The 12,982-nt window shown below is 34.5% G+C and overlaps 1 protein-coding gene across 1 annotated transcript in view; it reads left to right on the forward strand.

Annotated features, from left to right (window-relative positions):
• Nucleotides 1-12,982, forward strand: part of LOC124355736 (nose resistant to fluoxetine protein 6-like) — a 32,973-nt gene that overhangs the window by 17,026 nt on the left and 2,965 nt on the right. The window contains exons 3-8 of the mRNA XM_046806894.1: nucleotides 2,390-2,522; nucleotides 5,158-5,326; nucleotides 7,079-7,269; nucleotides 7,951-8,089; nucleotides 10,292-10,481; nucleotides 11,951-12,093. Coding sequence (XP_046662850.1) covers nucleotides 2,390-2,522; nucleotides 5,158-5,326; nucleotides 7,079-7,269; nucleotides 7,951-8,089; nucleotides 10,292-10,481; nucleotides 11,951-12,093 — 965 coding nt within the window. The remainder of the gene's footprint in view (nucleotides 1-2,389; nucleotides 2,523-5,157; nucleotides 5,327-7,078; nucleotides 7,270-7,950; nucleotides 8,090-10,291; nucleotides 10,482-11,950; nucleotides 12,094-12,982) is intronic.

Below are 12,982 nucleotides of genomic sequence, written 5' to 3' on the forward strand. Positions count from 1 at the left end.
CGATTCACACCCGAGACATATGTCCCAAGGAAAAATCAATATTAGTGAAGCAAATCACTATAGTGAAGGAAACCTTGTTCACAAGACCTATGAGCACTTATTATGCTCGCTAAAATTAAAAGTGCGAAACGGGTGTTTCATGTTTAAATACTGTTCTTATGTTGTTAAAATCAACATTGGTAATATTAGTATAAAACCACAGATCTTAAACAACATTCTACCGAGTGCCAAGTGTTAAATTTCTTGTTAATGGCAAATCAGATGAAATGAAAGAAGGGGCGGGCGGGGTGTCCATAGCTATAATTAGAATTGATTCCACGAAAGTTAAAATATCATGATATTTTTATTGATATTGAAAAAAATGAACATTCACATGTTACCCGAGGATACTTCTTGCGTAGGCTTACCTTAGAGAGCTAAGAGGGGGCGGCAGCTTTAGTTAAAAAGACTTACTGGTAAATGGATTGGAGACTTATAGCTTTAAAGTGGAACATTGACATGCATATGATGCTGAAATAACCCAGGGTAATTACTTATGAACTCTTTGAGCCAAATGGGATTAGCTTCCACCACAAAGATTTCACGCTATACGTCTTAACTGCAGGTTTCCTTACCATAACTCTGCCGAAGTCTAATTGGATGCCATGGACTTTCTGATATCAAACATTATTGTACACGTTCAACGTTATAAAAAAGTTTTACTCAACTTACTTAACTCTTGCTGGGTTATCTTCTAAGCCAAAGAGGAGTCTCAGCAATAAACCTTCTACATCTTAAAAAGAAATTTTCAATGACCAATCGGAATCCTTTAGGAGAACAAATAAGAGTTGAGAATTATATGGAATAAATCTTAATCTCAAGGGATATTTCATTCGCCATTATTTTGAGACAAGTGAAGAGGCTCTCAAGTACAATACAAGTTCTTACACAATACTGTCATGTTCTATCTCTAGAATTGTTTGGATTTAAGAGAATTATGTTTGGCCAAAGGAGAAAAGGTAAAGGTACTTTTACTATTTGTTAGAATGCCTTTCACTTGTGGTTTTATGTGATTGGAGAGTAAAACAAAGGAAACATCACAAAGTGTTTCATGTTATGGCCACGCCTTCTAGAAAAAAAAAACTGTGTCTACTAAGAAGTTTTCAAGATGCCCGCAGAATAATACAATAGAAAAGGCATTACAGGGTATTAAAAATGAATGTAGGCAAAACAACTGGCCTGCAGAGGAGGATTGTAGAGGACAAATTCGAAGAGATTGGAGGTCCTGACAATCAATATTACTCTCCAGGCCAATTAAGAGTATGTTTACGTTTATCGTTTGCCCAACAAATTTTCTCGCAAGTACAATTTTATAGTAACCCAAAATACAAATGTGAAATTTGGGGAAACTTAACTACCCCTTGGAATACTGTTGGTTGTGTATATTTAATAAAACCTTTTACTGTTTCTATTAATTTTAATAGTTTTGGTATTAATTTTTCCCAAAAATGTACTAGCTAACAAAACATATTTAAAAAAGTAACAAGATAAAAACAAACATATACTAATGTATATAAAGGGGCACTCTAAATTTATACGAAATTTCAGATCAATAATGTATAGTAGTTTCTTAAGGAAAACGAACCTGGGTTAGCATTGTTAAGTACAGAGATATAATCATAAATTTTCACTCAGACTAACTTAAAAAACCTCCGGATTAATGAATCTTCTCTCTTGAAGCATATACTCTGGGAGACAACTATTTTTAGAAGGCTTCGAACTCTGTATACATTTCAATCTCTTGGACTTTTCTATCTTGAGGGAATTTCCGACAATTTGAGACTTCCGGCCTGAAGTGACTATCAAATTGTGTAGTTTCTATTTAGATTGGCAAGTTCTAGTGTATAGTTGTATTTTGATATCGTTCAGACCTTTTGCTAATCTCATTAGTAAAGTAAAAAAGTTTGCAAACGCAAGAAGACATGAGATGCTCAGTAGAACTTGGATCTCAGCCTCATCTAAAGTGTTGACAGTTTGTGTGTGACTGAAACACTCATGCAAACTGACCTGATCCCGTCCCCGAGGGTTTCTTGTTCTTGACTCGTACCAGGTGCTGAGGATGACCAAAATCCAAATCGTGGTGCAGACTCCCCTGAAACAAGTCGAGACTGAATAATGATAAACGGTAAAATTAAGTATTCCAACACCTCATTCACGATTCTTCTTGTCAACTATTATTATGATGGAAAAGTGTTCCTATTTATGTAAGTCTAATCAGGAAAGTTGAATAAAAATGATGATATTCAATGAAAATGAATTTAAATAAACTATACGAGAGAATTAATAAGTAATAATAAATATAAAAACACATACGTACAATCAGAGATAAAATGTCTTAATCTTTTTACAGAAACTTTGGAGGATGTGTTCTTTTTGAGACATGTGGGGAGGAAATTGAACTATATCAGGCCAAAGTACGAGAGACTTCTCCACCCAATCTTCCTTGACCACTTTGGAAAACTGAAGCTCCCGATCATGGCAAGGTGCTTTACTAAGCTTACGATTTATTCAGCTAGTAAATATCCTTATATATGGCTTTCATAGCTAGCATATTTATGGCCTATATGTTACTAGACACCTGACAAAATCGTTTAAACGTTGATATGGACGATTATAGCGCAGTTATTAAGTTTTGTATTCGTTCAGTTGTCACCTTTTTGAGATGCTACAGCCCTATCTAGGATAGCAGGAAAAATTCTGATAACACCCGTGAATATATGAGCGGCAGGTCCGCTGTCTCTGGTAATATTGAAAGGCCCTTGAGCTTACCTAAAGCACGCTGGATAGAGTGCGTGACATAGTGAAAGTGGAGTTTTGCTATCCAAAATATCTACATAGAGTTTTGACCTTTTTACAGACTGGTCAAATTTACTCTTCCCACCATCACGCACTGTCGTTAAGGGCCTCTTACGAAAGACCCTTACTAGCTGTGTATAGAACTATGGCACTGTACCAATCCAGGTCCAGTCCATTGATAACCGACCTTTTGGTCAAACTTCCCTCCAGGTCTGAATTCCAACTGATCAATATTTTACTACACCGTAATTATTTTTTTTAAATATATAAAATATTATACAAAAATTAAAAATAAGTGAACTTATCTTGTTTATGTTTAAAATAAATATTACATATACATTTTGAAAATTATCTTTTTATTTTTAATTTAGAAACTAATACTAACGTAAAGCACACTTTTCACATCCCAACGATTGTGAAAATAACGGTCATGTATATATTCAAACAAATTTTAGCTTTAACTATAATACATAATATCCTTATTAGTTTACCTTTCCACTTATTATTTGTTAAGTATATTTCGCCGTATATCTTTTTAATAAACGTAATTTGATTATCCTGAAAGACTGTTGGTACATACTTTGTAAGTAATCTCCTGCACACCAGAACCATGTGACCTATAAATTATTTTAACGGATTTCAATGATGCCATAACGGATACGTGTGTCAAGACTTTACCTTTTTAGTGATGTCGGGAAATTGGGAATTAGTGATGAGTGATACCCCCCCCCCCCCCCACCCCCCCCCCCCCCCACCCCCCCCCCCCCCCACCCCCCCCCCCCCCCACCCCCCCCCCCCCCCACCCCCCCCCCCCCCCACCAACTGTCCTTGACCTATTAATCCCAAAATCTATAGAGTTTTTTGGGCCGAGAGAAACCTATACTCCATGAGTCTCTTGTAACTAAAATATTTCATTCGGTTTACACGCATGCGTTTAAGTAATGCAATTGGTTTTGGTTGGGTTAATTGGGTTAATATTTTTTTTTTAATATCTGAGTTATTTCTCTTTAAGGTAACTTACCCGAAGAAGAAAAATATACACTACAGTTTTATGATTTCGCAAGGTTTCATTACAATCTTAAGAAGAAGCTTTGGGTGATTTTTTAATCTTGCCACAGAAAAATATAATATGATATTTTAGATTATTGCATGTACGTAGAAAATGTTATTTTAAAAAAACTGCATATTTTATACTACATATTAAAGTACATATTTATAAAACATTATTAAGGATTACCTTTTAGCGGGGCCAAAGCCACCGCAGCTAAGATGGTGAACTTCTTCACATGGAAAGATTCACACAAAGTGGCCTTAGAGAACCCTACTGACAATATATTTAAGAAGTCGACACGTCCAACATGTGCTCTGGTTGAAAGAGATGACGATGTCAGAATACAAAATGTATTAAACTTCCTTCTTGTTGTAATGTAAGGAGTTCCACAAGGCAAGTTTTTGTCATCAATTTTGTTGAAAAAAATCGTTATTTTTATTTATAAAATTATTCCTAGACTCAAAATAACATTTTCAAAGTCATATCATTGTAAACAATAGTGTAATTCAGCACGGTTTTTGAACACTAAACGTTAATTTTGACAGTCTTTTGAATAAATTGAACCAAAATATTTCAATCAACTGTCACGATACCACGAACTCTTTGGAAACCGTTGTATTCAAATTAAAGATTGAAAACATGGCTGTTTTCAGTTTAGAGTTTTAAGTGGTGTTTTATTATAACAAAGCAAGAAAAGAATAATTTAAATTATTAATTTATTTTGATATACGAGTATTTATTTTATGTAGCTTTTTCTTTGGCATTTTATATTTGAGTAAAAAGATGGCTTAGTAGGCCGAGTACATGAGCACAAAGTAAGTGGCTGGAATTTGATATGGTTTGTGTTTTACCGCATTGTACGAATTTATAACATTAAATAATATATGTCAGCCTAAATTACAAGTTGCTACCATGTTTTCTGCTGACATTGTGTAATAAGCATATTAATTTTATAATTTCGGTAGTGATAAAGATCAGTCAAATTCCATGTGTCCTGACACATAGTGATAGTCATAAAAATTAGCATTTTCCTTGTGTAAAGAGAACACAAGAAAAACACGCAACGTTTCTAGATTAGCCAATGACCGTTATCAAATAAATAAGAATATCAACAAACAGCCGCCGATTTTCTGATCAATTTTCGAAAGAAGTTCAAAGCGAGCCTTGCTCTTTCCTGTGTTACCTACAACTTACTAGACTCATGAGTACGACGCCTAGGATTGTGTGTTTATCCTCTTCCAATAATTTTACGAGGTGTTCATTGTTCGCAGAGTGACACCCACCCTGGCAATCGTGGTCTTGTCCCTCTCCACCATCGGTACCCACTTATCTGGTGGGCCTATGTATAACAAGTATACATACTTTATTGACAGGCTGTGTAGTTACACCTGGTGGGCTCACCTCCTTCACATCAGCAATTGCGTAGGCTTTCCTCTCTTGGTAAGTTTTGTTGTTGAGTGAAACCAGACATAAGGGTCAAAAGCTGGACTTTAAATTGACCAATAGTTTAAAAACGACTTGCAACTAATCATTGAAGTTTTATTACACCTAGTTACTGCGCTATGAAAGAGTTATACATTTTCTGGTAGTAGCCGTAGCCTACATATGACTTTAAGGGTATCTCTAAATTTATATTCTTCATTGTGATGCTCATCATATAGAGAAATATCTGCACTAGTTTATAGAAGTTCAAAGCGTGCCTTGCTCTTTCCTGTGTTACCTACAATTTATTATGTTACCTACATAATAGTTTATCTGTATAGCACACTTTTCATATAAACCCAACTTTATACCAACTTGCCAACTGCTACCGACACTTCTACCTCTGTGCCTGCTGCCCCTCAAATTGATCCGAATGTGTTATCAACCTTAATCCCAAAGCTGAAAAATCCACATCAACATTACATATTCCAATAGTCACCAGAGGAGATCTTACCAATTCCTAGCAGCAAGGTCCAACACTTATAAAAGAAAAGAGGATAACGGAAAAACTGCTGTTTTGACGAATTTACCGTACAAAAATGAACTTATTGGAGAAATCATTATTAAAAAATTAAAATATAAAAATAATGGAGAAAAAAATAATGGAGATGGCTAAAAAATGAGTGACAGGATTTGTTCAAGAAAGCCCCAATGATTATGATTTATGATTTTTTATGGGGTAAAATGTCATAAAAATAAACAAACAGAGATAATGGAAACTGTTGCTACTAAAAAGAACAAAAAATACTAAAGGCCTAAAAAGAAACCATTCCCATTCCTCATCATTGGAAGAACCAGATGCTTTATGTATTATTGTGGGTATTTGTATTCACAGTCTAGCGAGGGATGGATCCAGTATTGGAAATTCAACAAATGGGCTCACTGTTCATGTGCTGGTAAGGATTATGAGGATCCCGAGAATGTACATCTCTGTGCTCTCTGTTTAGCATATACTGCCCCATCATTCTTGCCCCATGGTTGATTTTGTTCTTTATTAAACTTATGGATGTCCAGGAGTGGCACAAAAATAACCACAAATGTCGAGATTCTGGGGCGCAAGGATAATTCGAAAGGTCTAGTCTACTGCGAAAAATGACTGTTGGAGTTGGTAGGGTTTGTTCCCTAAGAGCCAAAGGTTCTTGCCAGCCTAGATATAAGGGTGTGCCACCCCTTGCCTGCTTTCAATGGAGAGGTTGGGTCAGAGCTGGCTTCTCCTTCTTCCGAGGGGACATGACTTGAGATTAGTGTCCTAAACTTTTCCTCATTAATCTCGACAGTCTCGATTTTGTACGATAATATTATATAATTATTGTAATAATTGTATATATCAACTTTAACACATTGGCACCACTTTATTTCAGATCCTATATTTGTTATATCCAGGTCAATTGGGTAATAATGGCTTATTAAATTCTTCAATTTTACAATAAATGTGATAATATATATGAACCCTACTGACATAAATAATGCATGAGAATAAAATTTAGACCCTTGGATCTAACGTTTTTATGATTGAACTTATATAGCGTATGCAATACGTGCTATTCTTAACAGTAACTGGTTGAGTTTAGAAACGACAAGTCACACGCTTCACCCCATACTTTGCTGTAAAGCTCGGTATTATTAACCTTACTTCCGTGTAATATCACTAACTCATGTTAACAATCTCTGTCCTCATATAAGTGCACTGAATAATAATCGACTTTACAGTGCTCCGGTCCATCCTGGTATCTAGCGGCAGACTTCCAGATGTTTGTGTTGTCACCCCTGCTGCTGCTACCACTCTTTCACCAACCTAAGTTGGGGCTGCTGCTGCTAGCAGGCGTGTACTTGGTCTCTACCGTCGTTAAGACTGCTGACGCCATCATCAAACAAATACACCCTGACGTATTCCTGAGCGAGTGGGTTCTATAAGCAAACAGTACAAAATAATCAGTACAAGTGTAAAACATCGTAAATAAATTAGTGGACATTACTGTGTTTGACAATGTTATAACGAATCAGCTGGTATAAATTTGTTAGGGAATTGAAAATAACCGTCTAATCAACTAAACAAAATCTATCTTAAAATGGTTTATATTTATTATTTAAAACAAAAACTGATAATATTCTTTATAAATAAAAAATAAACTCTTCTTTTTTGTTTGAAGGCCCTTATTGATTATGGATGGTTTGAAAGGATAATATAATTTCGAAAATTTGCGTATAACTTATAAAATCGTTTAACGATGACAAATGTCTGAAGTCCTATTAAATTTCATACATTTTTCTATTTTCCTCAGAAAGTTTGCTGAGAATTTTGATTTTAACTTAAAGAGTTTAGTTGCTTCCTAAAAATCCCATTTTCAGATAGATGTCAACATAAAAAATTATTTAAATAGCCTAAATTAATATATCTTAATAATTTTTATTGTATAAAAACATAAATCAACCTACAACTTCACGATACAAAATGTTTCGTGGAATACAGGCTATGCATAACCGATAAATAACCCATTCATTATCTAGATGTTTGCTTTCTCCTAGTCGTTTCAAGTTATTTTTGCTCTAGTTTTTAGTACTCTTTATTGTTTCATGGACAGAGGACCTCGAGGTGACCGGAGATTATCAACCGCCCACATGAATACTATCTACAGAGCGGCAACCTTCGCTATAGGACTAGCTGTTGGCTATCTGATCCTGGAGGTCAGAAGCGGAAAGATGAAAGTCAACTTATCGAAGGTAAGCTACAGTGTTATTTTCGAATATCGTGATCGTTTTGGTCATATTTGTCACAATAATTTACCGTTGACTGTATAGTTTCGCTTCACTTAAAACAAGATTCTGATTACTCACTTTTTGGAAATATTTTGTTTCTACAATACACTTTCTCACCTTTTGTTGGCTATTGGTTGCTTTTAAAGCGAATTTATTCACCAGTGGCATATTTAATTTATTAAAATACATTTTTTACGGAGTAGCTGTCTTTATCCACTCGTAAACCTTTATTAATCTACTAGGAAATCGAACCCACGACCTCTCTGTAAGAGAACATCAGCTTATTCCTTCGCTACTCTGAAGGTCAAAACAGGTACATTAGTTGCTAATATTTTTAGTCGTCTTGTCTGCAACGAAACTTAACTACCCAGTGCCATCTGCTCGAGGAGAGACTCGATTTTGAATGACTAGAATTACAGGTTAAATACTGCATTCACATTACTCACTGTTACTAAACTTGAATAAATAACTGACATGACTGGTCTGCGTGGGATTCTACCCTTGGACGTGATGGTGTCTTGCCACTGTGTTGAGAGATGATACTCATGACTGTCATCTAATTTATCCGTTGCACGCAGCGTTTAAATATTACTAACACAATTAAAGTCATGAAATATATCACCCATACTGTGGAGGGCCGTACTTAGTCAAAATATATTTAACAGAAAGTTATAGAATAATCAAAGCGTATGTATGTGTAAAGGTGCGTGGGAGTAGGGGCGTACTTATCTATGGAAGAGTTCTGAACCTCGAGTTTCCCCCCCCCCCCCCCCCATCTCTTGTTGCTCCAGACATTTGGAAACTTCTATTCTCTAGAAGAACTTTAACTACGGGGAACTTTTACTACAGGGAACTCCAAACTCCTTTGAGCTTTTTGGCTCTGAATCATTATCTTTAACTATGCGAAGCACTTAGATTAACTATAGAAACTTTCTCTTAGGACTCTGTCAATCCCAAACTTTGGAGAGCTCACGGCCTCTGGCTGCTCTTTGTTTTTAATAGCTTTTAACCTCTAGAAGGTTTCGGTCTTTAGTATTTACCGGGTTTTGGGAATCCCTAGGCAACGAGAGCTTTCGCATTCTACAATTTACCAGACCTGCAGTTTTTATTCTCTGAAAACTCCCGACCTTTAGGAAAATCTTGGCTTCTGTATGATTCCGACTTTTGTCAAAACTTGGATGTTTGTAGTAACTGGAAAACTTAAGACTCCAGAAGTTACTAGACTCTAAGAGCTGATAGCTTTTCGAAGCAGCCTTACTTAAACCTCCATCCTTCTTAAAAAATCCTTCACTTGTGTATAGTTCTCAAACAAACATCAATTGTAACTTTTAACTTTCTTGAGGTTTTGATTCTTCTCAAGGATTCCTTTTTACGTTGAGAGGTGATATTTTGAATTGCAGAATGTCTTGGAATGTTTAATTCACTCTTTTCAAATCTTATTTTCGGTTCTTAGACATTTGTTTTGGGTGTTTTTAGGTTTTATCGACTGCCAACAATAAATAAATCAATAAATCAGTAAGACTTTGGGGACTATACTTTAATTTTGAGTTTTCGCTGTTGCATTTTTGGAGTGGTTAACTTCGTAGTGTGGGTATTGTTTCTGTCATATTCATCTGCATGTTGTTGTTGTACAGAATTTCCCCGAATATTTATCAACTGTTCAGGCATTATTCCTGGAACAAAGGCAAATCAAAACATCATAATCTACCTTGTAAAAAATCATGAATTACCCAAACCAGCCACCATTTTATTTTTTTCACTAAAACAATTATTGATTTAAAAACGGTTTGTTGTAATAAGTTTAAACTTTTTATACACATTACATTTAGTAGTCTTTAAAAAGAGGTATGTCTAAGAACTGCTTTAATCCTCTAGAAATAGTAGGCTATCAATATTTTCTTGAGTAAAGGATAAATATTCCAATTTTTGATAACGAAATTAGTTTCATTTTAACTTCTTGTTCATATGATATGCTATGTTCAAAATGTTTTATCCACTCATAGATATGTAGAAAAAAGATCAATTTAGGTCAATTTAGGGTGAAGTACAAGTAAAAATCGTATTCAAAACCAGGATAGGGAAAGATTTGATAGAACCAGGTTTCAGCTTATTATCAAATTGAATGCAAAGTTTAAATTAATGTTTTGTAACTCATCTTTTTTGCAGCCCGTTGTCTGGCTGTGCTGGCTATTGTCTCTCTCATTCCTGGTGACCACTCTCTGGTTCTCTACTCTGTTCATAAGACCGAGTTATGAGGACACTCCTTGGCTCTCGGCTGTGTACCTGGGGCTGATACAGCGACTCTGGGTCCTGGGGGCTGCTTGGATAGTCCTGGCCTGTACCATGGGATACGGAGGTCAGCAGTGAAAAGTGTATAATTTAAAATTAGCTTGAAAATTATGATTGGATATGTAAATAAAGTTTTGTCTTATAATAGAGTGATTGGCAGTACAAAAAAGACATGATTCTGAGATCTCTAGTTGTGATCGGGTTAAATTAAGGACCTATAAGACCAAGATTGTAAATTATGTTCAAAAACTAAGTAAAATTTTAAGATAAATGTTATGCACCAGTATAAATCAGGTTAGTTTTCTTCGGCTGACTTAAGTTTTAAAATCGCAGGGAAATAAATATCTTACGAACTGTAGAGACAAGTATATTTTCAAAATAAATTCAAAAATCCAGTCGAATTAATATGTTAATAAAGAGTCAAATAAACTGCCTAATATATGCTTAATTAAACTGTTCAAATTTTAAAATAATAATTCGGTGTAGCTTTTATTTCTACAAATTAAGACTTGACATCTAAGTAATGTATATTCTTGCAAAAAATGGGACATAAATTATGAAAGTTCAATTTTTGTGAGTTAAAAGACGACTTATCATTATATTCATTAGCTGTCATGCAAAAAGCCCTGCATCAAACATAATTTATTATTATTAACTTAAATTGTTGAATGATTATAATTTTTTTGAAATATTTCTGTTATCACGCACGCGCTGTTTGACAAAACGCTAATGTCATATGACAACTTGATCAAATTGGAGGTCCATGCACAGTTATTATGTAACTTAATTGAAGATTTTGGAAAGCCTTGCGGAACACTTTATAGCCATAGGATGGTTCTGTATTCAGTCTGCAACATTTTATAAATATTCCATTTAGTTTTAAAAATAATAAATTCTGTTAACAAGTACAATGAATTATCATCTTTATTAATAATGATTTCATGTATATCGTATTAGCCAAGTCTTTTACTACAAAGGTGAATCAACGTAAAAATTTTTACGTTTTTCTTTAATTATTTTACTTGTCATTCCTCAGAAAATAACTTTTCTACTCTATTAATTTTCTTTTCTTTCCATTGCTATAAAAATAAACAAAATCTCATGAATATCACATTAATTGTTATATTTAATAAGTAGATTTTTCGTGGAGTATTTTTTTTTTTTTAATTTATTAACATGAATAGTGAGTGAAACCTTAAAAACGACAAAAATAACCTTACGAAAGAAGACAGTGACAAATTGGAATACAGCACATGATAAAGAAGCCATATTAATCTCTAATTAGGTTGTTTAACTACCTGCAGGTGAATAACTGGTCTTGGCCAGTTTTAATTTATTTGACGTATTTATTAACTGAATACAACACTCAGCAACGAAAGAGCTTTCTACAGAATGACGACGCAAGATTTGAATTGTTTTACCAACTTTTAGAAGGGATCTCAACTGGAAAATCTTATATAGTATCTATTCCAAAGTGTTATAAAGGTATACTTAGATTTAGCTTTCCCTGGTTCATATAACATTATTTGACCACAGGATGGCTCGGCAAGATGCTGTCGTGGTCGGGGTTCGTCCCCCTATCCCGCTTATCCTTTGGGATCTACTTGTTCCACATGAATATACAGAGTCACCACGTCTTCCGTATGCGTCAGCCCTTTAACATGGATGCCTTTGACATTGTGAGTACTTCCTTTCAACCTCACAACAGAGCTTAGGCTCTACACCGGACACTAATTATGGACTGAACACTAGAGTATACGTTAAAGTTACAGCCAGGGCTTAAGTTAGTGTTTAGCAGTCAGACAACATATTACGTCGATCTAAACAGTGTTTGGAATATAAGTTAGGATTCCGTCATTGATTCAAATTAAATTTAAACTACAGTTAACAATTTGCAGAGTATAGGCACCAAAATCATGCACAAGGCCATATTGACTATATACGAGCTAAACCACATTTACAATTCTCGTTTCAGTAAGTTAAAACTATAGATTATGCATGGTTTAATTACATATATTAGAAAAAAAAGATGTAAGCTAAGTAAATTATTGTTCAAGAAACAACGTTAGTTTTTAATTATTGACAATTTTTAGTTTTTATAGTAACATTTATAGTAAAGAACTATTTTAAATGCTATCAAGATGTTTTATACAACAGTACAAAACAGATAAAACTGATTTATAACACAAGAAATAATGTGGTTTATTTCCATACGCTTATTTAGGAATACTGTTAATGGCTTGTTAACTATCGACGGTTTAAATAGTTATTCTCCCACAATGGGAGGATACTACTTGGCAACATTATCCGAATTGAGTAGCCACCAATGTTATGTGACAATGATTTTTCAACCGACACCGTCTTACTTGTAGCTGGCTGTAGTGAAACAACCTTGAGCTTTATACCTAATAGCTCACAACAATATAAAAATTTGAACCATTTTGATCATATTTTTTGTCATCATTGTCAGAAATGTTTTATTTCAAAAGTACACTTCAAAACGTTTATTAGTCTTTCTTTTAAATGATATACTTCACTGAATATTTAAATGATAAAGTCCGAAAAGTT

This window comes from Homalodisca vitripennis, chromosome 2, assembly GCF_021130785.1.
Source record: "Homalodisca vitripennis isolate AUS2020 chromosome 2, UT_GWSS_2.1, whole genome shotgun sequence".
In the NCBI taxonomy this organism is placed as follows: Eukaryota; Metazoa; Arthropoda; class Insecta; order Hemiptera; family Cicadellidae; genus Homalodisca; species Homalodisca vitripennis.